At 38.6% G+C, this 24383-nt stretch overlaps 1 protein-coding gene across 2 annotated transcripts in view; it reads right to left on the bottom strand.

The window, feature by feature from the left end:
- PRDM6 (PR/SET domain 6) overlaps positions 1–24383 on the bottom strand; it is a 115928-nt gene that overhangs the window by 1069 nt on the left and 90476 nt on the right. The window contains exons 6-7 of one of the 2 annotated variants that reach the window (XM_042453474.1): positions 22912–22950; positions 4842–5018 (exon numbers count right to left, since the gene is read on the bottom strand). In XM_042453474.1, coding sequence (XP_042309408.1) covers positions 4842–5018; positions 22912–22950 — 216 coding nt within the window. The remainder of the gene's footprint in view (positions 1–4841; positions 5019–22911; positions 22951–24383) is intronic. The other variant, XM_042453475.1, reaches the window with a different exon arrangement.

A 24383-nucleotide genomic window follows, 5' to 3' on the forward strand; every position in this document is an offset into this window, starting at 1 on the left:
CCTGTCCTGTTACAGCTCTGATCACTGTCAGTTCAAATAGATAAAGAACAAAAAGAGATTTTTAGGAATGAGCCATCAAAGAAGCAGCTTGTCTGCAGTTTTCTGCTCTGTAATCCCTCGGAGAAATTGATGACAAATAGAATTTCACCTCCTGCTAATTTAAAAATCAGGAGTCTTACCTATTGGAACAATTGTGAAGCCCTGAAGCAATAATCACTTTGTTTTGCAGGAACAGAAAACCACTGTATCTGAAATTACAATACGGCTGAGTGCATATTAAAGAGGCCTTTGGTAGTCTTGGTGATTTTTCAGCTATTTTTGAAAAATGTTACTCAGGGTTCCATAAGTTTTGAGATAGTCAAAGGGAAGACCCAAACTTTCAAACCTCTATCTTACCTTAACCCCACTGATTTAAATGACAAACTCAGATAATAAATGCATCAAGACAGAAGGTTTCTGAAGGGATGCAGGGAGACAACTATGCCTATTCCAGATGAGGATACCAAATCTTACTGCTTTGACATACTATTATTTCATCACAGTAATTTTAAATTCCTGAAGAAACTACACTGTGAAAATAAAGAAACTGGCAGAAAATTTGTCTTAGAAAGGATCCATCTTGCACAGCTACCATTATTTTCAATGACACTTGCAAAGAAAAAGCATGGATTGCACTCCAGAGGTTTAATGTAATGTTCCTTAAAAATAAGCTGTGTGTCAGTGCTTCTGTAGCCTATTTGCATCCAAGAAGAATCTTTTGATGAAAAAATATCTCTACAAAAAATGAAGAGGCTCTGCCCCTTTTTATCTGATTTTATTCCCCTGTAAACATTATATAAAAGAGAAAGTAGATATTTCCAAACATATAAGGGAGGCATTTACCCACACATATCGTTACAGAATGTTATAAACTACCTGATAATTAATTTTTAAGGAAAATTATGGTTTGAGGAACCTATGACCTTAATGTTAATGTGCATTCATCTCATCTCTAGTTCAGCCTAGGGTGTCAACATCTTTAAGTTGTGTTTCTTTGATTGTCTCTCTTGGAATATTTTAGCAGCTTGCTCTACTGTTAAAAACTGCACTGTGATCTTGACAAATGTAAAATGTCAGCTCTAATGTATCAGACCTATCAGCTCAATGAAAATAACTCAGAAGTATTGATCACCTAATGATTTTTTGTGTATTCATTAACGTCTATGTGCAGATCTCCCTCTCTCCAGAGTTCCTGAAATGCTGATGACACATTAGTGTATTGCTGATTGTTTATTAGAAAACTGATTAGTTACTGGATTAGTGTGTCAAAATATACTACCTTTCATTGCTTGACAAACTTGCAAATTATGATTTTTTTTATCACAAAGGCCTTAAAATCAATCCAGTTTTAGGATTAGCTTACACAATATAAACCACTTTCCTCTACTTTGACTTGAAATTATCTTTTACCTTAGTAATATCTATATACAGGCTCAAATGCATTAAATCTGTATATATTTAATATATTTTTCAAATCCAAGAGCTATCTATCTATAACTGTCTTCACAGAGAAGACGCATTAATTTATACACATTGGAGATATCTGGGCCATATAGTCTTTATGCAAAGGAAATGAATTAGAGGTTGTCTACAGTTTATAGCTGCTTGTGGAGTAACTGCCATACCAGAACTGTTTCAAGTAACTTCCATGCAATAGTAATAAAATACACATAAAATATAGATCACAAGGACATGACCATACAAGAACTTTCCTCATGACTAGCTTGACACTGAGAGCGCTGTGCTGAAGTGGCCCTATGGCAATGAGGTACAAAGATAAACAAATATGGAGGATAATTTACACAATTATCCTACATATAAAGAACACCATTCATGCTGACCATTGTCCCCAATCTATCTACCATCCAGTCTTGTAGCAAGAAATAAATTCAGTTTTTCTTTATTGAGTAAGGAAATACAAATGCTGCTGTATATATATGCAACATATCAGATGCTATCACATTTGAAATGTAATGTAGTGTGCTACTGGAATAGCCCATTATAAATATATTAACAGCATATGATTCTATGCAGTACACTTGTCTGTGTATGTGCTGTTTGTATCTAACCTTTATTTTTTTTAAAAAAGAAAAAATCCCTAATTTGTCATGAAAGAAATTCAGAGTCTACTTTTTGAGTAAAGATTCTGGTGTCACATGCAACACTAACCTTCATTCACCAGATAACAAAAATTAATATTCATATCCTTGCTCCTGGTCTTTCATTATATTAGATGCCTAATATAGCTTGGAACCCACTTAGTCATTTCCAAATGCATAACTCCAGAGTGAAGCAGGCTGCCAGCTTGGAATAGCCAGAGGATGCTCCAGCTTCAATCATCCTCCAATCAGAGCAGGACCATGGCGACCAGATGCTGTGGTCCCCAGCTGGCTGCCATCGCAGTCCTGAATGGACCACTTGCAAGGAGCATTATTATTATTATTATTATTATTATTATTATTATGATTATTATTATTATTATTTCTGGTGCTCCTCAATCTGGCTTCTGGCCACTCCAGAGGTGTGCATGTGCATGATCTGTCCCTGAAGCAGCTGGAAGTCGCTCTATCTTGCCCGTGTATTTTGAGCCTCTGTTACATATTTGTGTAATGTGTATTTTTCATAATCATATTCACAATCCCTACATATTCTCTAATTTAGGGGATACACAGGGATCATGGAAGTTTCCCAATTCCTACTTACTAGGCAGCAGCTGCTGCAATCAATAGGGGTCTGTTCCCCTGTTGATCAGGAAGCAACTAACTGATGCTCCCACCCCTTGAAAGAATGATCCACACTGCTTGGGGGGGGGGGCTATGACAGGAGCCCTGCCTTTGCCAGTTGCATTGGAGATTGCTGATGGGAGGGGGTAGCTGCATCCCAGTTGACAGGGGAACAGACCTCTGTCAGTCACAGTGGTTGCTACCCTGTAACTGGGGATTGAGGAGGGGGTAGTTATGTAACTATGATGTTACACATTTGCAACTGCCCAAGTAAATCCTGGCCATTGACTATAGTACAGAGAGTAGATATTGGCTGCATCTATAGGGAATAAATCTTGTGTTGAATTAATATGTGCACAACATATGAAAATCAACATGCGTATAATGACATAATTTGGCTGCCATTCTGTGTAGGGAAACCTTTTATGTTATGATTGGAATTAGAAGAAAGAAAAAGACAATCCAAACTAAAAGGAATGAATGTAGTAATGACTCTAAATGGGACAAATTGAAGCTTTATTGGAAACATGACAAAAACAGGATGTTAAGCAGGGAGAGTAAGTGGAGTCAACAAGGTTACACATAAGTAACACCTTAACATTAAAAGAAATCTATTTTCCATTTTGACCCAAAAGCCTCTACAATTAATTACTAAAATCTATTTACACAGCAGCTACATAAAATCAATCTGATTACTGGTACTGGTTTTGGCTTTGCTTTCCATTGGTTCTATTAATCCAACATAATGGCTCTGTGGGCACCATTTGTTGATGCTGCAATACTGCATCAATATGGTGGTCCTTAGTTAGTCTCCTATTTGGATTCTGTTGCACTTTGGAAAATTTGGATGGATCACATCACTAGTACTATACAAATAAGGAGCTGGCCATGAACACATCTTGCCCTAAACCTGACAACTAACCTGTTCTAGACATAGAATTTGAAGCCAAATCCCTAGCCTGACTTCTATTAAGCTTCTATTAAACAATGTGATGTCTTAAGTGATCCCTTATTGTTAATTCCAGAAAAAATGTTTTAATGTCTTATTCCCACTGCAATCCAAATAAGGAGCAGGATCAGTTAGGAAGTAATTTTTTGAAAGATTTCCCTGAACTAGTTACAACAGAGGGAATACAACTGTTTCCTTTACATAATAGCCTGAAAAATGAACCAAAACATCATCTCCTCACCCACAGTCTGCAAGGGAGCTGAGCCAGAGAAAATATATTTCAGTTTAGAATTCTACACTACCCATTGTGACCATGTTGTGGAGGGTGCGAATGGGATTTAATTTTTCATATTGCTGCTGGACTTAACTCCTCCACAAAACCATGTGACCACCGACATCCTTTTCAAGTTGTCCTTTGCCTATGCAAGGGGCCCTTTCACACTGCACAAGTATAGCACTGTGATTTCACTTTAAATGCCATGGTCACATTATACAGAATCCTGGTTGTGTAGTTTGGCAAGGCACTAGAGCTCCCCTGGCTGAAAATTTGAAATGCCTCTCCCTGGACTACAAATCTCAGGATTCCATAGGACGTTGTCATGAAAGTTAAAGTAGAATCATGCAACTAAAACTGAGTGGTTTGAAAGGGCCCAAAGTTTTCTCTGTATGAAATATTTCTGTCTTTTTGAAAGAAAGATGTCCAAAACCACTGTCCTGGAAATATAGATACTAGAAAAAAATGCTATTGCTATCTTCTTTTCCATTAAAAACAAGTGGCCTCTTTTTGATTAATATATATATAGATGTGTGTATTATATCCAGAGTTTGGAAAAGTAAGCTTTTTAGATTGTTCCGGGAGTTATATTTTTGAATCAATAACATTTCCAAGCACTGTATTTTGTATTTGAATTTTAGATGTGTTTAATTATTTTGTTGCAATGCATGAATTTTGCTCCTACACAAATGAAATGAAAAATAACTTGGTCAGGAGCAATGCCTAATGAATTGCAAGGTCTGTTAGGTATTCACAACCTAGAACTGCAAAAAGGACCTATTACAGTGGCTGTATCTATCGACTTAGCCTAGTGGCCTAATGCCCTTCCTGCTCTTCTGATCCTTGGATTACTTACTTAAAGGGCTTCTCCCCTGTATGTGTCCGGATATGATTGTTGAGTGTAGTAGCACCAGCAAAGGCACGACCGCAATAGCCACACTTGAAAGGTCTGTCACTGGAATGGGTGACTACATGGTTCCGTAGCTCTGAAGGTTGGGAGAAGGATTGGGAGCAGTGTCCACACTGATAGGGCCTGCAGAAAATAGAAACACCCGATGTGATCACTACTTTTCCTTTTTGAACTGAAGCATATGGAAACGAATTTGGAAAGCACCAGCAAGTTATTGAATGCTAATTTCCAAAAGGGAATATAATAGTGGGCTTTGTGTTCTCTTTTTGAAGTAGCAAAAATTATAATTTTGTAGAAATACTTATATATATTTCCAAGTCTAATATTTGATTAAACACAGGGATCTTATGAAAAACTGCCAGTCCCCTCCCTCCCTTACATTCTAAGAGTTTATTAAGATGAACCACAAAAGATTCAGGTGGCAACCACCTCCACACATCCTGAAAATCCTGTCTCACTATTATCACTCATTAGGACCGGTTTGGGAGGGGGAGGCATCCACAAATAAATAAATAAATGTATGTATGTGTATACACACACACACACACACACACACACACACACATTTTTGTAGTGTTTTAAGCATGTGTGTGTGTATGTGTGTGTGTATATATACCCACTTCTGAGGATATGTTACATATGCTTAAAGTAATCCATGATGGTATTCTCTTTGCTTCCTCTTTGAATTGTTAAGGCAGCTCATTCCTAATATATCAAAGATTTGGGAGCTGGCCCCAGTCTGACTCCAGTCTTTTAGTGAAATACTTGAACATAGTATCCTTTCTGCCCTGCTTTTGGAACTCAGACTTCAATTAATACAACTCTGAACATTCTGTTATTTGGACATTCCAGAATCCATGTAGGATAGCTTAGAGCACTGACTTAACATGTTAGAAAATAGGATAGGTTTTGTTTTGTTTCCTTTTAATATATTGGTGGATTGGGGTATCACTATGGGGGTGGGATGAGGGCATTGACTTCCAAAGAGGAACTCTGTCCCTGCAATAAAATTACCTTTTCCTCCCCAATTCTGACATCACAGAAAGCAAGACAGTGAAAAATGTTCACACTTAGAATTCTTATATTTATTGTGTTGACAGTTACTAGGTTAGTTTAGTGCGTTTTTTTTTTGGGGGGGGGGGGCTTCCAAACTTTATATCTAAATGTCCAACTGGTGTTTTCAATTGCTGCAATACTAGCAATACTGAGGGAAAATTTCATTGGGAAGAATTCTTATGGGGGGGCATTGTCCACAGCTACTCCATATTGCTTGTGCACTACTGTCTGTGTTCCTCTTTCAGAGTGCATTGCCTTCCACTACTAGTTACAGGAAAGAATCCTATGTACAATTTGGATGACCTTTTCTATGGATGTAAAATATAATGCATTACAAAAGCTCTGTTTTTCTCTTCAAAGCTGCCTGTCAGTCAAATGCAACATATACAACAGAATTAAGATTTTATTCCCTCCCAGATCAGTTAGGATTACAGTCACCTCTAATATCTTGCCAGGATATCTCTCTTATCCTGGTGGAGCAGCAAGGTTATGCTTTCTGATCCACTGACTGAATTTCCATACATAGAATCATAGAATCATAGAATCGTAGAGTTGGAAGAGACCACTAGGGCCATCCAGTCCAACCCCCTGCCATGCAGGAAATCCAAATCAAAGCATCCCTGACAGATGGCTATCCAGCCTCTGTTTAAAGACCTCCAAGGAAGGAGACTCTATCACCCTCCGAGGGAGTGCATTCCACTGTCGAACAGCCCTTACTGTCAGGAAGTTCCTCCTAATGTTCAGGTGGAATCTCTTTTCCTGTAGCTTGCATCCATTGTTCCGGGTCCTGTTCTCTGGAGCAGCAGAAAACAAGCTTCCTCCCTCTTCAATATGACATCCTTTCAAATATTTAAACAGGGCTATCATATCACCTCTTAACCTTCTTTTCTCCAGGCTAAACATCCCCAGCTCCCTAAGTCGTTCCTCATAGGGCATTGTTTCCAGACCCTTCACCATTTTTGTCGCCCTCCTTTGGACACGCTCCAGTTTCTCAATGTCCTTTCTGAATTGTGGCGCCCAGAACTGGACACAATATTCTAGGTGGGGCCTGACCAGAGCAGAATACAGTGGCACTATTACTTCTCTTGATCTAGACACTATACTTCTATTGATGCAGCCTAAAATAGCATTGGCCTTTTTAGCTGCCGCATCACACTGTTCACTCATGTTCAACTTGTGGTCTACTTGGACTCCTAGATCCCTTTCACACGTAGTTTCATTCAGCCAGGTGTCACCCATCCTATATCTGTGCATTTTATTTTTCCGCCCTAAGTGCAATACCTTACATTTCTCCGTGTTGAATTTCATTTTGTTAGCTTTGGCCCAGCTTTCTAGTCTATTCAGGTCATTTTGAATCTTGATCCTGTCCTCTGGGGTATTAGCTATTCCCCCTAATTTGGTGTCATCTGCAAATTTGATAAATATGCCCCAATTCTGTCATCCAGGTCATTGATAAAGATGTTGAATAGCACTGGGCCCAGGACAGAGCCCTGTGGGACCCCACTGGTCACTTCTCTCCAGGATGAAAAGGAGCCATTGTTGAGCACCCTTTGGGTTCGGCCGGTCAACCAATTACAGATCCATGTAACAGTTACCTTGTCTAGCCCACATTTTACAAGCTTGTTTGCAAGTATGTCATGGGAAGCCTTGTCAAAGGCCTTAGTGAAATCAAGATATACTATATCCACAGCATTCCCTTCATCTACCAAGCTGGTAATTTTATCAAAGAAAGAGATTAGGTTTGTCTGGCATGACTTGTTTCTCTGAAACTCATGTTGACTTTTTGTGATTATGGCATTGCCTTCTAGATGTTCACAGACTCTCTGTTTAATGATCTGCTCCAGAATCTTTCCTAGTACTGATGTCAGACTAACTGGACGATAATTGTTGGGATCCTCTTTTTTCCCCTTTTTGAAGATGGGGACAACGTTTGCCCTCCACCAGTCTGCTGAGATCTCTCCTGTTTTGCAGGAGTTTTCAAAGATTATTGCCAATGGCTCCAATATTACATTTGCCGGTTCTTTTAATACCCTTGGATGGAGTTCATCTGGTCCCGGAGACTTAAATTCATTTAGATTAATAAGGTGTTCCTCTACTATCTCTTTACTTATTCTGTACTGAAATGCCCCTATCCTGTCCTCTGCTCCATTATCCTCAGGTTGAGCACCCTTTGCCTTTTCTGAGAAGACTGAGGCAAAGAAGGTGTTGAGTAATTCTGCCTTTTCTCTGTCTTCTGTTAGCATTTTGCCATCTTCTCCACGCAGTGGCCCTACCGTTTCCTTCTTCTTCCTTTTGCTGCGGACATATCCAAAAAAGCCCTTTTTATTGTTCTTAACCTCTCTAGCAAGCCTGAGTTCATTCTGCGCTTTAGCTTTTCTGACTTTACCCCTACACATGCCTGCTATTTCTTTGAATTCCTTTTTTGTGATTTCCCCCTTTTTCCATTTCTTATGTTGTAGTATTTAAACAGAGGATAAATATGTATCTAAAATACAGTATCTATAGGCCTGATAGATATTCTAGGCAATATCTATCAAGTGACAATTTCAACTAGGCTATATATGCTGTATACTCATCAAGCTTTAGACTATGTACAGATATCCAGTCTCCTGAGACACAGAAGAGGCGTTTAGTGTGAACAGGGAGGGGGAAGATCTCCTCAGGAGAGATATCAGAGGGAGAAAAAAATCCAAACCGCTGAACGACCAGCCACCATCAGCCCGGGTCCCAGCCAGGTCCCAGTCATGCTCTGCTAGCGCTTTTTAGAAGTTTGGAAAGCTTTCTGACTTAGGACCTGGGCTGATGGCGGGCAGTGGTTTAGCGGTGATTTAGTGTGTGATAATCCCCACCTCCATCCCACATCTCAGCTCCAGCCCGGGAAGCTGGAGTCGGTTTAAAATGCTGAGCAATAAGTTCCATTTATAAGTAACCTTTTAAATTAAAATGAAAACAAATTGGACTGTTCCAGGCACTCAGCAAATTGAGAACAAAAGTATTACACACTACAATTATGTATTTATTATTTTGTGGGAAGGGGGGAGAAAGATATGAAATAAAAAGTTTTCCTTTGTGCTTTTGTTTTCTTTCCCACAATTATACTATTCCTACTTCAGTATTACATTTTTTCTCAAGTTAGCTTTATTCCAAATTATTTTCCCCTTTTTATATGACATCAGTCTCTTGTAATAAATAATTGATAACATTACAAGCTGAGAAGACCAAAATCCTACTTTTATCCTTGACCAGGGTAGACCTGCTGAATCAATGGGATTTCCCTATGTGTTGACACACCATACAGTAAAGGATTCAACTGGTCCACTTTAGTTGAGACTAACAAACAGAATTCTATCTAAATATGTGAGCAATAAAAAGAAGAAGTGAATTTATAAAGGCAATATGTGCTTGAAATGCTACAAAAATTCCTAAAAAGTGATAGAAGTGAATACATAAAAGTATGGGACCACCCCCCCCCCCCCATTCATTTTTTTTGTTATTTAAGCTCTTTGCACCATAGCAGACAGGCACAAAGGAGCGTCCCAAGTCCGCTCTGGCCACAAGCGGGTTGGGACCCTGTTGACCACATGGACTCCTTCCAAAGAAGGCTGTGGATGCAAAACCCAACCTGCACCACCAAGAGCCAGATTATCCTGGCTCCTTTTTGCTCCTAAAGACCAAAGCACAGTTTTGGCATGGCTTCTGGACACTTTGAAGGTGTGCATCATTTGAACATCACACCTCTAAAACGGCTGTAAGCCACTTCATTTGGCCCATCTGTTCTGAGCCTTAGACATAAATGTGTAAACAACTACGACACACAATACTCCAGATGTCTTAGTGGCAAGACCTCTGATGCATGTACCTATATAAGCTATATACCAGTTGCAGTCATTATCTGAATCCCTGCCCTGTATCTATTATCAGTTCCTCCATCACCACTTGGTGGTGAGACAAAGAAATGATGGCACAAAATAATGATGCAGTGAAAAATTTATAAGACACACAGGGGGAAAAAACAATGTTTGTCCTGGAATGTATAACATCCTGATGCATTTTACACCTCTTTTACGACAACATGGCTTGGTCCAGACAGGCGCAATAGGGCGCCCTCGTCACATGTGAGGGGCATAGCTTATAGACGCCCCTCACACATGACGAGGGCGTCAAAATGGTGGCGCCCTGTACATATGGGCGCCGCCATAATTACGTGGTGGACGCCTAGTGTCCACACGTCACGGTGCCATTGTGACATTGTGAGTGCGCCATTGGTGCACTGAGGCATCACAATGATGCCATAAGAAGAACCCGCTTTCTGTGGGTTCTTTTTGGTCCGCGGGGATGTCCTGCGGTCTGGAGGCTGCGGCTTCCCCCGGACCAAAGCTGGGCGTTGGGAGACCGTCCTTTTTGGACGGTCTGTCCCAAGCCCATGATATGCTAAATAAAGAACCTGAAATTTTCCTGGGTCTTGACACAGATTTCCATCCCCATCCATGAACCTGCTGTGTGTCTCAGCTGGAAGCTCTGAACTTAAGGCAAGCATATTTGGCTGCAAACCACTGTAAAACTGGGATTTCCCGAGTTACCACTGAATTTCAGTTCTTTTGAGAGGTGTCTTGGGAGCATATGCAGCCTCAGGCTACATGTTGCCCATCCTATGCTAAATCTAACTACATTAAAAAAAAGGTTCAACTGAGCAAGAAATCACTCCTAAAATATCTAAAGGCCTATCATGTAGAAGAAGGTAAAGACTTGTTGTCTGCAAGGGCTCTTCAGGCCAGCCATGAAGGCTACCCTGGAAGTGGAGTTGGGGCATCGTGTCTACATGATGTACATCCCGACTCCGACTCCCAAGGTGCTGTGACACTGCACGCCACTCCACATGGTGTACGGCTATACGGTGCTCCTCCAGCGCTGCATCGTAACAACCAATGCCGAAGGAGCACCGTATAGCCATGGCACCACAGCTATTGCACCCTATTGAGGGCACAAAAGGAGCTGCTTTTTGTGGTTCCTTTTTGCGCCCTGGAAAGGCTGGATCGGGGCTGTGGTGTGCAGTTGCCATGGCCCTGATCCGGCATCGCACCATCCCTTAGGGGCTGTGTACAGCTCCTAAATTTATTGCTGTTTAAGACTACAAAAGCAATAGATTGCAGCTGAATGTTAGGGAAAACATCTTGTTGATGAAAGCAGTTTGACAACAGAATCATTTTTTGTAGGTGGGCTATCCCTCTTTGGAAGTCCTCATGTAGAGGCTTGACTGTTGTGCATGCTTTAGCATATCAAGCATGGGGTTGCAATAGAAAGTCCTCTCCAGCTCAGTGGATCAAATTCAGCATTATGCTAGTGTATCTCCACTAAATCAGCATGGCTTACTCATTCTATCATCTTTCCTACAGCCCTTGATACTATCCATGTTTCAGCAATAATTTCCAGGTACACAGGAAGGGATGGGCAGCTACAAGAAATGAAGGGAATTGATCTCCTCCCTGTTCCACTGTTTCCATTAGTGGAGCAACACGACTGAATCAAGTAATTCTATACATATATACAACTGGTATATTAAATCTTAAAATCAAAGTCTCTGATTTGCCCAGTTCAGATTCAGTCAACCATTGTGCTGGTTTCCAGGGTATGAGAAATACGAAGTACTTTATGACTGCAGCCAAACTCAAGCATGTGTATCCCAGTTACTCCGCACCTCACAGCCATGTTTCAGTGTTACTGTACTTTCTGTTCCTTTCCACAACTAGTAAAATGTTTTGCTGACCTGGACTGAAATGGACCTGCAGCTAAGTCACTACAGGATGTGTTGACATTAAGTTCCTCCAATGGAAACAATAAAGCAGTTGGCTAAATACGCTAATATTTTTTCGCATTCTTACATATCTGACCATTTCTGATTTAGTGGAATATAGTTTTGGTTTCTGTAAGTATCATAAGAAAATTAAGAAAGTATCTTTAGGCATATTAATGATTTTAGTTCTGAAGGACAACTCTAAACATACTCCTTACCATTTACATTTTAGAGCTAATGGACAATATAGGTTTAATTGCTCTCTGTCCTTAAGAAATCTGTATCTCTGAATAGCTAGAATTTAAAACTATAGGGAAGGAGACAATGGTGACCAAGCACAGTGCAATTCAATTAAGTGTAAAATAAAGCACATTCCCTCATTTGTCAACTGAACTGCTTAATTGTGACTAAATGCATCACTGATCACCAATACTATTATTTTACAATGCTTCAAAGCATGGATCATAGAATTTTTTCACTTGATTAATGACCTAGCACTAGTCAATAATTCAATACTATATTTTAATTACTCACATTATAAAATCTTTGAAGAGTGTTCCCTAACAATTTTCAAAGAAAAACTTATAACACTGTAATATGCTAGTTGAACTTTTAGGACCTGAGTTTAACTCTGGATGTTAGGGACTAAGATTTTATAGTGAACATTTTCAAATCAGTAGCCATGCTAGTCTCTTGCAACATAAAAAGGAGCGAGGGAGGGGGAGAAAAAAGAAATGTGGCAGCAGCTTTAAGACTGACATATTAAGATGTCAGATATAAATATGTTTTATACAGTCATGGGAGTGGGACAGAATAGGATACAAAAAGATGCAAGGAAAATATGATGTACCAAATCATCTTTGTAATTTCATGATTTGAAAATTTACATTTCTATTACATTCTCTCCCTCTCCCACAACTGTATAAATATGATTTATACCTGAGACTGTAATATCACTCTATACTGCATTCAAATAAGTGGGCTTATATACATGAATAGTCATGCTAAAATAAAAACCAGTTAGTCTTAAAGGTGTGATACATTTCTTTTTTTTCCTCTCCCTTCCTCATTTCTAAAGTAAGAGTCTCATTTTGAACTAGAATTGCCTTTATTTAAAATGGAGGTTACAATAATCTTGCTCAGAAGATTGTGGTGACAATGACTGGAGCAGGAGTTTGGAGCATTATGCTTCTCCTGCTATCCAGTTTAGCCTTCTCTGGATATTTGTAATACAAAGGAAGGGAAAAATAAGGATTTCCATTACTTTACTGTTTAACCTACTTATAGTTTGAAATCTTATAGTGGGATCCTACTTATCCTATTGATATGTAAACATTCCTGATAAGCAAGAGAATGGCTGGGGCAAGAATCAGAGCCTTTAGTATAGTTGATTCAGGAGTCTATAATGATTAACTTTTAACTTTTTAAAAATTATTTGTTTTTAAAATTTTGTATTTTAATGCTTTGCATTGTTTTAACCTGGACTGTTTCAAATTTTGTTAGCCACCATGAGTCCCTTGAGGCAGGATATCAATAAATAAAATATATAAAAATAAATAAAATAAACTAGAGGCAGGCATCTGCTTCCTGTTCTCCTTGTCTTCTGGAAGAAATGTAAAATGCAATTATTCAGGATAATAAGATAAAAGAATATACTGTCGGTTTTCATTGTGTCAAGTTTTAATAGTGTGTTGTAAAGATTTTATTAAAATTCTTACATCAGATTCTTTTAGTATTGATAGTTAACTGATTTGAGTATTTGAAGGGCTGCCTTATGTATTTTAGAATGAAACACTGTACGAATGAACTGTAGGACACTTCTCTCCCTATAATGCTGGTTCCTCCTCTATTTTCCCTGCATCTAGGAAAAGGAGCAGGGAAAGTTACTGCAGGACTGTAAAGTCAACAAATTTAAGCATTCTTATATCTAGGATGTAAAATAGACCCTTATATCTAGGATATAAGATGTACTGTTTTTAAATTTTAAACTGGTAATAAATAAGAGCTGTTTTCTCCATCATCTCTCTGCCCTACATCCAAAATAGAGCCAAAGTACTAATGGGGGGAGAGGGGGGAGGAAGATGAGATATATAATTACACACAATAAAGCAAGTAGGGCTAGACCTCTGGGCCAAAGGCCAGGGTCCCAGAATCCAGGGCATGCCAAAAGACCACCCAAACAAAGAATTGGAAGTGATGGTGACAACTGCAAACAGGGCAGCAGTACCCATCAGGACTGGCATAGATGTACTGGGACCCACTGGGATTGACCCTGGTCACAAAGGTTTCTTTTCTTATAATTTTAGTTTTTAAAGCCGCTTATACAGGTTAGGCAGCTGTACAATCACATAGTTACAAATGCTCATTTAAAAAAGTACTTTAAGAAAATGTTGTTGCAGAAACATATTGGGGATAAGGGAATCCACCACCCTCGAAGGCAATCTATTTTACTGTCAAATACTTCTTACTTCTTACAATTAAAAAGTCTTCCTAATATTTAGATAGGATCTCTTCTCTTGTAATTCGAATCTTCAGTTTGTGTTCTAATAGAATCTTGAGAACTGTTCGTTTTGTGTGTATAACAACTGAAGTAATGAAGATGTCTAGCGGGGGGGGGCATAAGACATTGGCTGTAAAAAAAGGAGTGGGTAGCTGCATAAGTGACAGGGACCATTTTTGTGCTGTGGGCCATCCTAACATATTACCCAAATAGGGTTGTCATAATTGTCCACTAAAACCTGGGACAAAATGTAGGACAAAATCTAGACCAAACTGTAGGACAACTGCAGGACAAGACTCAGCCCAAAATGTAGGACATTCAAGGCCCTCCATTTTTCTTAAATGGCCTTCATTTTGGGCTGAGTTTTGTCCTGCAGGTGTCCTACAGTTTGGTCTAGATTTTGTCCTACATTTTGTCCCAGGTTTTAGTGGACAATTATGGCAACCCGTCCCTAGCACATCCAGCTGCCACTTTTTGCTGGTTTTCAGCTGCACGAATAGGATTGGCTGTTGCGGGAGCCAAAGTGCCACAGCTGTATGGAGTTCTGATGTATCCTGGGCTGTTTTCAGACAGAAAGTAATCTTAAAAACATGGAAACTGGTTTGAGAAAGAAGGGGATGAATTCAGGGGGTTTGGAGACTTGGCACACGTCTTTCAGTCCCACAGAAATGGAGTTAAACGACTGCACTGTCCCATGTCTGATCTAAAATTAGCTGACTGCACCAGTACCTTGCTCTGTTTTATGAACTGAGAATCTTTGTTCAACACTCAGTGGGGACTCTTCATTGCACAAATAGATCGTGTTCTCCACGACTAATGGACTGGGTCAAATCCAGAGTCACAGAGTTCCAACCATGCTAAGGTTGGGACCATAAACAGCCTATACAATGTAAGAACAAGTGAAATCCTTTATTTCAAGGCTCTGTAACTATTATCATTACCAAAAAACACACACAAGAGGAATGTGTTATTCAGCATTAATTCTTTGTTCATAGGAATTCAGCTAAAGAAAGAATTTATCAAACCAACATGAAAATTCTGGCAATGGTAAAACAAAGATGACTATGGAAATTTCTTTTCAACATATTCTTAATATTAAATTCTTTTAGCAAAAAACAATACACTGAGATGTGCTGCAATCATGAGCAATTGATTTTCTCAGAGTGAGTGGGATCATTAACATTTATTAGCCCCTGGTTATCTATTTTTAACTGCTACCACAATAAACAAATAAGTCACTAAATAAAACCAATTAATCTTTTTTTTTAAAAAAAGACAAATCAACATGATTAATTGTTATTCTGTAAAATCAAAGCATTATTCACCTACCAAACTGAAAGCAGTGGTATCAAATATAAAAACTGTGAACAATCTACCATGAAAATGGAAAATGCAAGTCTTCCCAGATGATAATATTTCCACAAAAGAGGGGCCCAATTGTCACTCAGTGTGTTACACAGATTCTGGCAGCACTTCTTCTGCTGTATGAGGTCACATTTTCCTATCATTAAAACTCTAGTGTGTTGCAAATGGGGGAAATGAGCTCATCTTTTGTAGTTTTGGAATGCAGAATGCTATAGCATGGGCACCCCTGAGGCACACACTTTCTGGCACTCATGAATAGTGGCTGCGTGGCATTCATTTTAGTGGAACAGTGGAGTTTAGCTGAACTTCAAATAAGCTACCCAAGTCGCTTAACTCTAACCTGAAAACAGACTGAGAACATTTGGATTGCTTATATACAGTTTGAATTAAATCCTGGAGCTGGTGCACATCCCACTGGTATGGAATACTCGTGAGCCAAATTTAATCAGATTAAACAAATACAACATTTACTCTTTCAGTGAATAGCTTGATTTCCATATTTCATGTCAAAATGAAGACCTTAGAGACTCTGATTAGGATGGCTAACTATTAATGACATGATTTACATGCTGTTCCTAGCTTTGTAGGATGCATTATTATATTTAAATGTATAAAGATACAGAAGGATTCCACAAGGGCAGAAAAAGAGTCTCCCAGATAACCTCATCAGTCAGGAGTTGGATGAGGATCTGTCTGGAACAGATGTGCACCCTGGAAATTATAACATTCTCCACTGTGAATCTGAAGCTGGGGAATAATAAGGATTCATTAAGGTTAACTAGTCAGAAGCTTCTCCAAATATTTACAATATTAAAATATTATCAAAAGATCATTCTGAACAGGGATAGAGAAACCCCTCCACTCAGCTGATGATTTGTTACAATGGAATGAGTATAAACAAATTGCATCTTAAAGATACGATGTACAGTCTCTATTGAGAAGTTATTGGAAAGTGAAACTATGTGAAGCTAACAATTGAGATAGACAGATAGCAAAAATTGAAGATTAAACTAAACGGCAGTTTGGAATTTGGAATAAAACAAGTCTCCAAGACTTAAGGATGAAGCAGACAAGCTGAATGAGACAGTTTCTGACCATTTTGGAGGTGTGCTAATTAAACAACGCATGCCTCCAAAGCGGCTGGAAGCTGTGCCAAAGCCACTCTTTGGTGTGAAGTCGAAGGCTTTCATGGCCGGTATCTATAGTTTTTTGTGGGTTTTTCAGGCTATGTGGCCATGTTTTAGAAGATTTTCTTCCTGACGTTTGCTGGCAAAACGTCAGGAAGAAAATCTTCTAGAACATGGCCACATAGCCCAAAAAAACCCACACAAAAAAACATTCTTTGGTCCTTAAGACCAAAGCAAAAAGGAGACAGGATAATTCAACTCCTGGCAGTGCTGGTCTACCCCTGTGTCCATGGTCATCTTGGGAGTAGCCCATGACCTGCTTCCTGCCAGAGCGGGCTCATGCCTCTCTTTTGGGTCTATCTGCTCTGGCCTTTAAACAATTAAAATATCTATATTTTAGAAAAGGAGAATATGACCTCTGATGCTGGAATTTAAACAAAAATGATGTATACATCATAAATATGACTACCAGAAAAATGTCACAGAATCATAGAATCACAGAATTGTAGAGTTGGCAGAAACCACAAGGGCCATCCAGTCCAACCCCTTCCATGCAAGAACTCACAATTAAAGCACCCTCAACAGATGGCCATCCAGCCTCTGTTTAAAGACCTTCAAAGAAGGAGATTCTACCACTGTCAACAGCTGGGATAGACAAAACCGATCCTGTGCTCATTAAAATTCAAGCCTTAATATCTGAGATGTTTGTCCAAATTTTAGATCTGAATAAACATGTAACAGAAAGTAATGGGAATTTAGGGGGAAAAACTGGAATTCTTAGGATTAGATATTACAGGACAAGTAAATAATTTTAAAGAACTTGCTGGAAAACAATTCAAACAGATCATGGTATCATTTCAGAATATCACAATGATTACACACAAACACGAACAGGCGATCTCTGATCATTCAAAGGGAAAGGACATTTTATGACAGGATTTGGAAAAGGCACAAGACAGAATGGTGATAATGGATTTAAACTCAACAAAGCATTAAGTTATTCTAACAAAAGCTTTCTTTCTTTAATTACAGTCCAAAAAAGAATGTGAAGCTCTTATATCTTAAGCAAAAGAACTTTAAATTCTCAAATAAATGTGAGAAGTGGATTTCCTATCATTTGAGACAGGAAAAGATAAAGAAAAATGTCACAAAGATCCGTTTGTAATGGATACTTTGGAAATATTAACAGCCGTTGAGGAATACAACAGAGATTTATATTGGGCAATGAAAATAATTCTGATATGGATGACTATTTAAATAAACACCAACTGGATCAATTATGATTGGAACAATAGCAAGCCTGAATGGGCTTATGACAACCATGAAACATATTGAAACTATTAAAAAGATTAAATCTAAAAAAGCACCAGGCCCCAATGGATTACCATCAACATGTTTTAAGAAATCTGAAGAGCTACTTTAACCATTCAAAACTGTGTGTGATATTATTAGAAAAAGGATGGATACCAGATTCTTAGAGAAATGCCTATTTTACAGTGATCCACAAAGAAAATTCAGATATGACATTAACTAAGAATTATAGACTTATTTAGTTACTAAATAATGACTATAAGCTATTTACTACCATTCTGGCAAGCAGAATGATAAGACACATTTCTCGGAATATCTATGAGGATCAGAATGTGGGTTTTGCTCCAAAAAATTAATTAAGGAATAACATAAGAACTGTTCTCAATATTACTATTTTTTGGAACATCATAATGACAAAAAAGGCCATTTTGATTCTGTTAGATGCATAGAAAGCATTTGATAATATTTTTTGAAACCATTTATTTCAAGAGAGAATGGACTTTGATGAAAATATTATTCAGGAAAGAAAGACAACCTTCTCAGTCCCAAAGGTCCAGATCTTAGTACAGTGAGCCCATGTCATATGCGGACATGCTTTACATGGCTTTCAGCATAGGCTGAAAGCCGTGCGGGAAGAAGAGGTGGCGCGTCACATTGGGAACAATGGGGCTCAAGCATAGGTGGAATTCGCTTTATGTGGGAGAGTCCAGAATGGATCCCCTGAGTAAAGAAAGGGCATACTGCATATACCATTACAATGAGATTGACTGAAATTCAAAAGGGGATCACAGAAGGGTGCCCTCTGTCATCTCTACTGTTTATTTTGGCACTTGGGAACCTATTGATAGATATTACACAAGACAACAGAATCTAATGGGGTGAGAGCAAAAAAAAAAAAAAAAGATTTGAGGAAGAGAAAAATAAGTTAGATAAAATTCTGACAAGCAAAGAAGGGAGAGAGCCAAAGTATATAGGCGACTATTTAAAAAAGTGTTTGAACAAGACTACATCCAAGAAAAAATGTTGAAATGGGCTGAGGATATAGGAATGGAGATCAATCTCAAAAGCTGGATATAGACAAGGAGAAAGATGCATCTATTTATGTGATGCTAAGATCTAAAAGAAAATTATATTTAAATGGAACAAAGATGGTATCTAACACCTTCAAAAATGTCTAAGATTTGCAAAACAAAACAAAGGTTGGAAGTGTCAACAATCATTTGGGTTTTACTGCACTAAAATCAGAAAATACGGGGGGGGGGGGGGAGAGATACAGATTATGATAAATAAAATATAGAAAATTGAATTTCAAATGAAAACCAAGATTTACCTCTGCATTCCCCTCACCAGATCTAAGCTCTCTCCACCCACAAAGCACAGATGAATTTCATCCTGTCACCCATTAAGCCCCCTCAAACTGACTTCCTGTTACCATTTTTTACAATCTCTCCCCCCTCTTCTTAACACAAAATCCAAGTTGAGGCTTCTTTGTAGGTCTAACAGTGTTTTCTGGGAAGCTCCTGGAACCACAAATTGTGTTATTTCCCTGAGTGGGCCTAGAGGTACAGCATAAAAGTGCTCTAACATTCGAGATTTTCAGAGGGGGGAAAAGCCAGGAGTAAAAGGCATACTCCTGGCATAAACATGCAATCAAGCTGAACATTTTCAGACACATGGTGCTCATCCAGAACTTATCCCGATAAGATCCAGGAATGCTCCCTAACAAATCATTCACAGGGAAGACCCAGGAATGGTTTGTTTCTGCAGCATTCCTGGATCTTCACCCAATAAGTCCTGGATGAGAACAATGTCATCTGAAAATCTTCAGCGCGATCAAGCGATTATGCCAGGAGTATTCCTTTTAGTCCCAGCATTTCCCCCCATCTGAACATTTCCATTATAGTGTTAAAACACTCTTCCATTTTTTATTTAGGCACTGATGTGAAAACAATGCCATCAACACTCCTGGAAAGCTTCCCAGAGAGCACTGTTAGACTTGCTTGGACAGCTTGTATTTTGTCTTAAGAAAGAAAGAATTCAAAGAACAATGCAAAATCAAATTTCAAGGAGAGGTTGTGGTAAATAATAGGGGAGCTGCCCATTGATGTTGCAGAGAGCAGGAATTTCTGAAGATGTTACATGAAGAGGAATGAGCAGTGCTTCTGCCTTGATAGTACTTTAAAAGTATATTACAATATTATCTGTAATGAAATGCCATACTCTCCAACATTTCACAGATGGAAACTGGAACATAAATGGACAAACAATTTCTGAATGTGGTTTATATGGCAGAAATTATTAGTAGGGGGGAAAAATGTAAGAGAGGCTGTAGCAAACTAGCTTTGGCTGAGTCTACAGGGAAGGGCTAGATTTTTCTCCCTCCTTCCTCTCCCTTCTGTTGAGTTAGGAGCTGTACAAACAGCCCCTAAGGGGTGGCATGGAGCCGCCCCTTTACTGGTCCAATCGGACAGTGCACGGTGTCATGGCGCAAGGGGGCACAGCCATGGCATCGAGCATGCAGACGCTCCACCATGACTCTCCCCACAAGCCAGCACTTTGTGCCCATCTGTACCAGGCCTGATCCGTTAATTGAATACAAATTACATTTGCATTTTGAACACAGTTTGCACCAACTAAAGTAAACCAAGGATGAAGGGGGAAAGTGGGAGTGGAAACTGGGACATTTTAAAAGCAGTTGAAAAAGTAGGACAACAGAGGATTAATTAGGACAGCTGGAGGGTGTGCGATGCTTCCAAGTTCTATAACTGTTTTCTCAAAGAGCATCATCTGGACTGCATTGACATATATATATATTACAGGTCTATCTCTAGTAAGATAGGGGAATGGTCCAATGCATTACAGATCGAATAGGACTTAACTATATTAAACTGGTCCTACTTTCTCTTGCAACTGCTCACATATGTTGAAGTCAGTTCATTTAGCAAAGGAATGCCTATAAAACAGATAGCAAAAATTAAGGTAATAGAGAGTAACATTCAGAACTAGAGCTGTTTACCAGAACAGCAGGTTGTTAGGATTACCCTTTCTCTCTGGAGTGTTTGTTTTAATAATAATAGTGACATCATTTAGAATTTATATACAGTAACACTTTTGTTTGCTCATAGCACATGACACCATGTAAATTATCTGCTTTATTAATCTTTATGTCAGATGGGAAGTTAGAGCATATCTAAGATCACTTAACAACATCATGGTAGACCCAAATTTGAAAGGTTCACAGTTACACTAACTCTTCCTCATGTTCTATTGTTCTATTTAACATGCATCCTGCAACAATTGTGGTGGAGAAATGCAAGCCTTGGCCTGCATGCAGCTCCCCAGTTCTCTCAGATTTTATTTTCAAAACACCCCCATGCAATTTCAATGTTCCATCTTCCCTGTTGTTATGTACAGAAAAGGCCTTTAATTTAGAAGGCAGTAAACTGGACATTGAATTCCAGTTCACTTCCTGTATAAATAAAGGTCTCTCCTGATCTAAGTCTAGAGGGTGCCAAAATATACAGTGAACTTGCTTCCACACCCAGCACCTGGGTGGATTTGTTTTTTTAAAAAAATAAAATTCCATGGGTTGTTGGGTGCATTGGGTGCAAAATTAGCTTCAAATGTTTTCATTCAAAACGCACAAGACAGCAATCCTTTATTGGCCAACCGAAATGCAACAACAACAACAACAACAACAACAATAATAATAATAATAATATGGAATTGTATTTGGTGTGTTTTACCTAAACAGCACCAAAATGTTTACCATACAACAGCAGAGAAGCTTCTTGAGAAATTCAACATTTTCTGCCAAAGAAGGGGGTGGGTGGTCTTGCACATTACAGAGACAACCTGGATCTTAAGGGAGGTTTTTTTCATGTTGCTTATGGACTTTAAATTTCATTTCCTGGCCTTTATGACTAAGAAGTGGCTTTCTGCCACTCTGGGGGCATGGGGTTTACATGACACTCCCCCCCCCCCCCAAAGCAGCCACATGCTGCTCTGAGGATGCCAAACCCAGCCTGAAACTTCCGCAAATTGGAGCTGATTAAGTCCAGCTCCTGGCAGTGGCCAGCTTGAGACCAAGGCAGTGGCCTTCTTTGGAAGGGGGCCGTGAAGTCACTGTGGTCCCAGCCTCCAGCCACATCAGCCTCTGGCTGCTCCTTCTGGGCCACCTGGACTGGGCCAAAAGTCTCCCAGAACCCACATGGGCAAGAAAGAGGAATGGCCTCTGCCTATGTGGATATCCCTCCATGCCAATAACTATAGAATAACCATAACAACATCTTAACAAAATGTAGGCCCATTACTCCAACATCATCATTTTCCTTTCTTTTGCCTCTGGTTGCCCAATAAAGGTATTGCTGTTATGTGGCTTTAGGATGTTCCTGTATGCCCAACACACCTACCACTGGATGTTTTTATGTTATACATGGCATAGAAGTATTTTAAGATAACTAACAATTTAAACAAATTGCTTTAACTGTTAAAAAAAGGACCAACAATGTGAAAAACTAATTAAAAATACAGCCATTAATTTATGGAAAATTAAAGATGAAACATTTATCAGAAAATATGTCCTGAGATATGACTGCATGCATCCTACCTAAAGACCCATCAAATATGCTACATGTGACTATCTATAGAATTAAATTGTGCTATCAATGTAAAAGAACCACATACAAAACTATTGGGGAAAATATCCCGGTGATTCAAAACACACAGTAGCCCAACACTATGACAATTAAATTTTTTTAAAGATGCAGATTAATAGCTCATTATAAGAACTGGTTTTGAGTTTAAAAATAAATTACAAAATAGATTTTTTTCAATGATTCACTGTGACTGAAGGCTTCTGCTTACCCCTTTCTGGAGCCCCCCAAATGGGATTGTTGGGAATTTCTGCAGCAGAAAAACAGAAGAGAAAAGGAATTTCTGACTCCTAGTTCAAGGAATAGTGGGTCAATTTGCTGATGGCTGGATAAAAACCAATCAAGAAAAAAAACAACACATTGGAACTGCCCTCAGCCAATTAATTCTGGATGGATTTGACATTTTTTTTCTTTTTTATTCTTTCCAGACAAAGCACAAAATTATTTAACAATGCATTGTAGGGTAAGAGGAAACATAACCAAAATGGTCAAAACTATTTTAAAAAACCCTAAATAATGTCAAATTCACATAAAAAGTACATACAAACCTGGATATATTTAATTATTGTCCCAATTCAATGAATATCTAGCATGAATTTAGGTAGCTGCCTCTTGCATATTATATTAAATATTAATGTCATGCCTTTACTGAAAATAAGGAAATGTTCTTATTCATAAAAAAATGCTTATTGCCCACAAAACTCTCAACAGAACACATAAACATTCCTAAAGCTGCTCTGCTATTTTATATCCATCATTTAATCAACAGTTTGTGAAGAGACCCTTACAGCACAGGTAAAAAGATTATGTTTTATCTCTGCATAGTGGAGTGTATCCAAGATCATGTAAAACTGTACCTTAGAAAAATCATTCTTTTGAACTATGAGTCCCGGAATCCTGCAGCCAGAATGACAACTAGTCTTGGTGGCTGAGGGAGTTTTATGTAAGACACCCAGATTCCCAGTGATTGGGCGGCATATAAATAAATCCTATTATTATTATTATTATTATTATTATTATTATTATTATTATTATTATTATTATACCTATGCATAAAGGTAACTTTGCTAAACTCTAAAATTATCTCCTCGGTCTTGGTCTTGAAATAAGTGGCCAAAGTAAATGATATCAGATTATTACTGAAAAGACCTCAACAAAGGAGAAATTAATTGATTATAAATTAATAGAAACTATAAGTAAATGAAATGGGAACAGAAAATCCAAAGAGAAAAGTTGCATAAAGCTGTATCTATGTTTTCTCAATTACAGAAAGCAGGCAAAATGGAAGAGCATACTCCTGCTCCTTTAATGGATGGCAGATATGTGTATAATAATCCCAGTCATCAGAAATTTTAAACTTAACTTTGAACAAGAAAAGCTTCATGCACAAAGGCACTGATATTTTATAGGTGTCTAATATTGCTACAGGTCCTGGAAACCTGCATGCAGACACAAATCACACAAAATCTAGATTCAGCAGTCTCCTATAGCACCCATAAACCCATGCAAACATTTGAATTTCACAGTGCAGAAGCATCCAAGCTTTGTATTTAAAGGGAATAGGTACCTTTGCACATGCAAGCCCACCACTGACCCATGGCTTCCTTAGCAACAGAGGCACCAGGCATAGGTGGATGAAAGCTACTATTACTAATGGAACTGTGTTGGTGTTTGACTCTCTAT

The sequence above is a fragment of the Sceloporus undulatus genome, chromosome 2 (genome assembly GCF_019175285.1).
Source record: "Sceloporus undulatus isolate JIND9_A2432 ecotype Alabama chromosome 2, SceUnd_v1.1, whole genome shotgun sequence".
Classification (NCBI taxonomy): Eukaryota; Metazoa; Chordata; class Lepidosauria; order Squamata; family Phrynosomatidae; genus Sceloporus; species Sceloporus undulatus.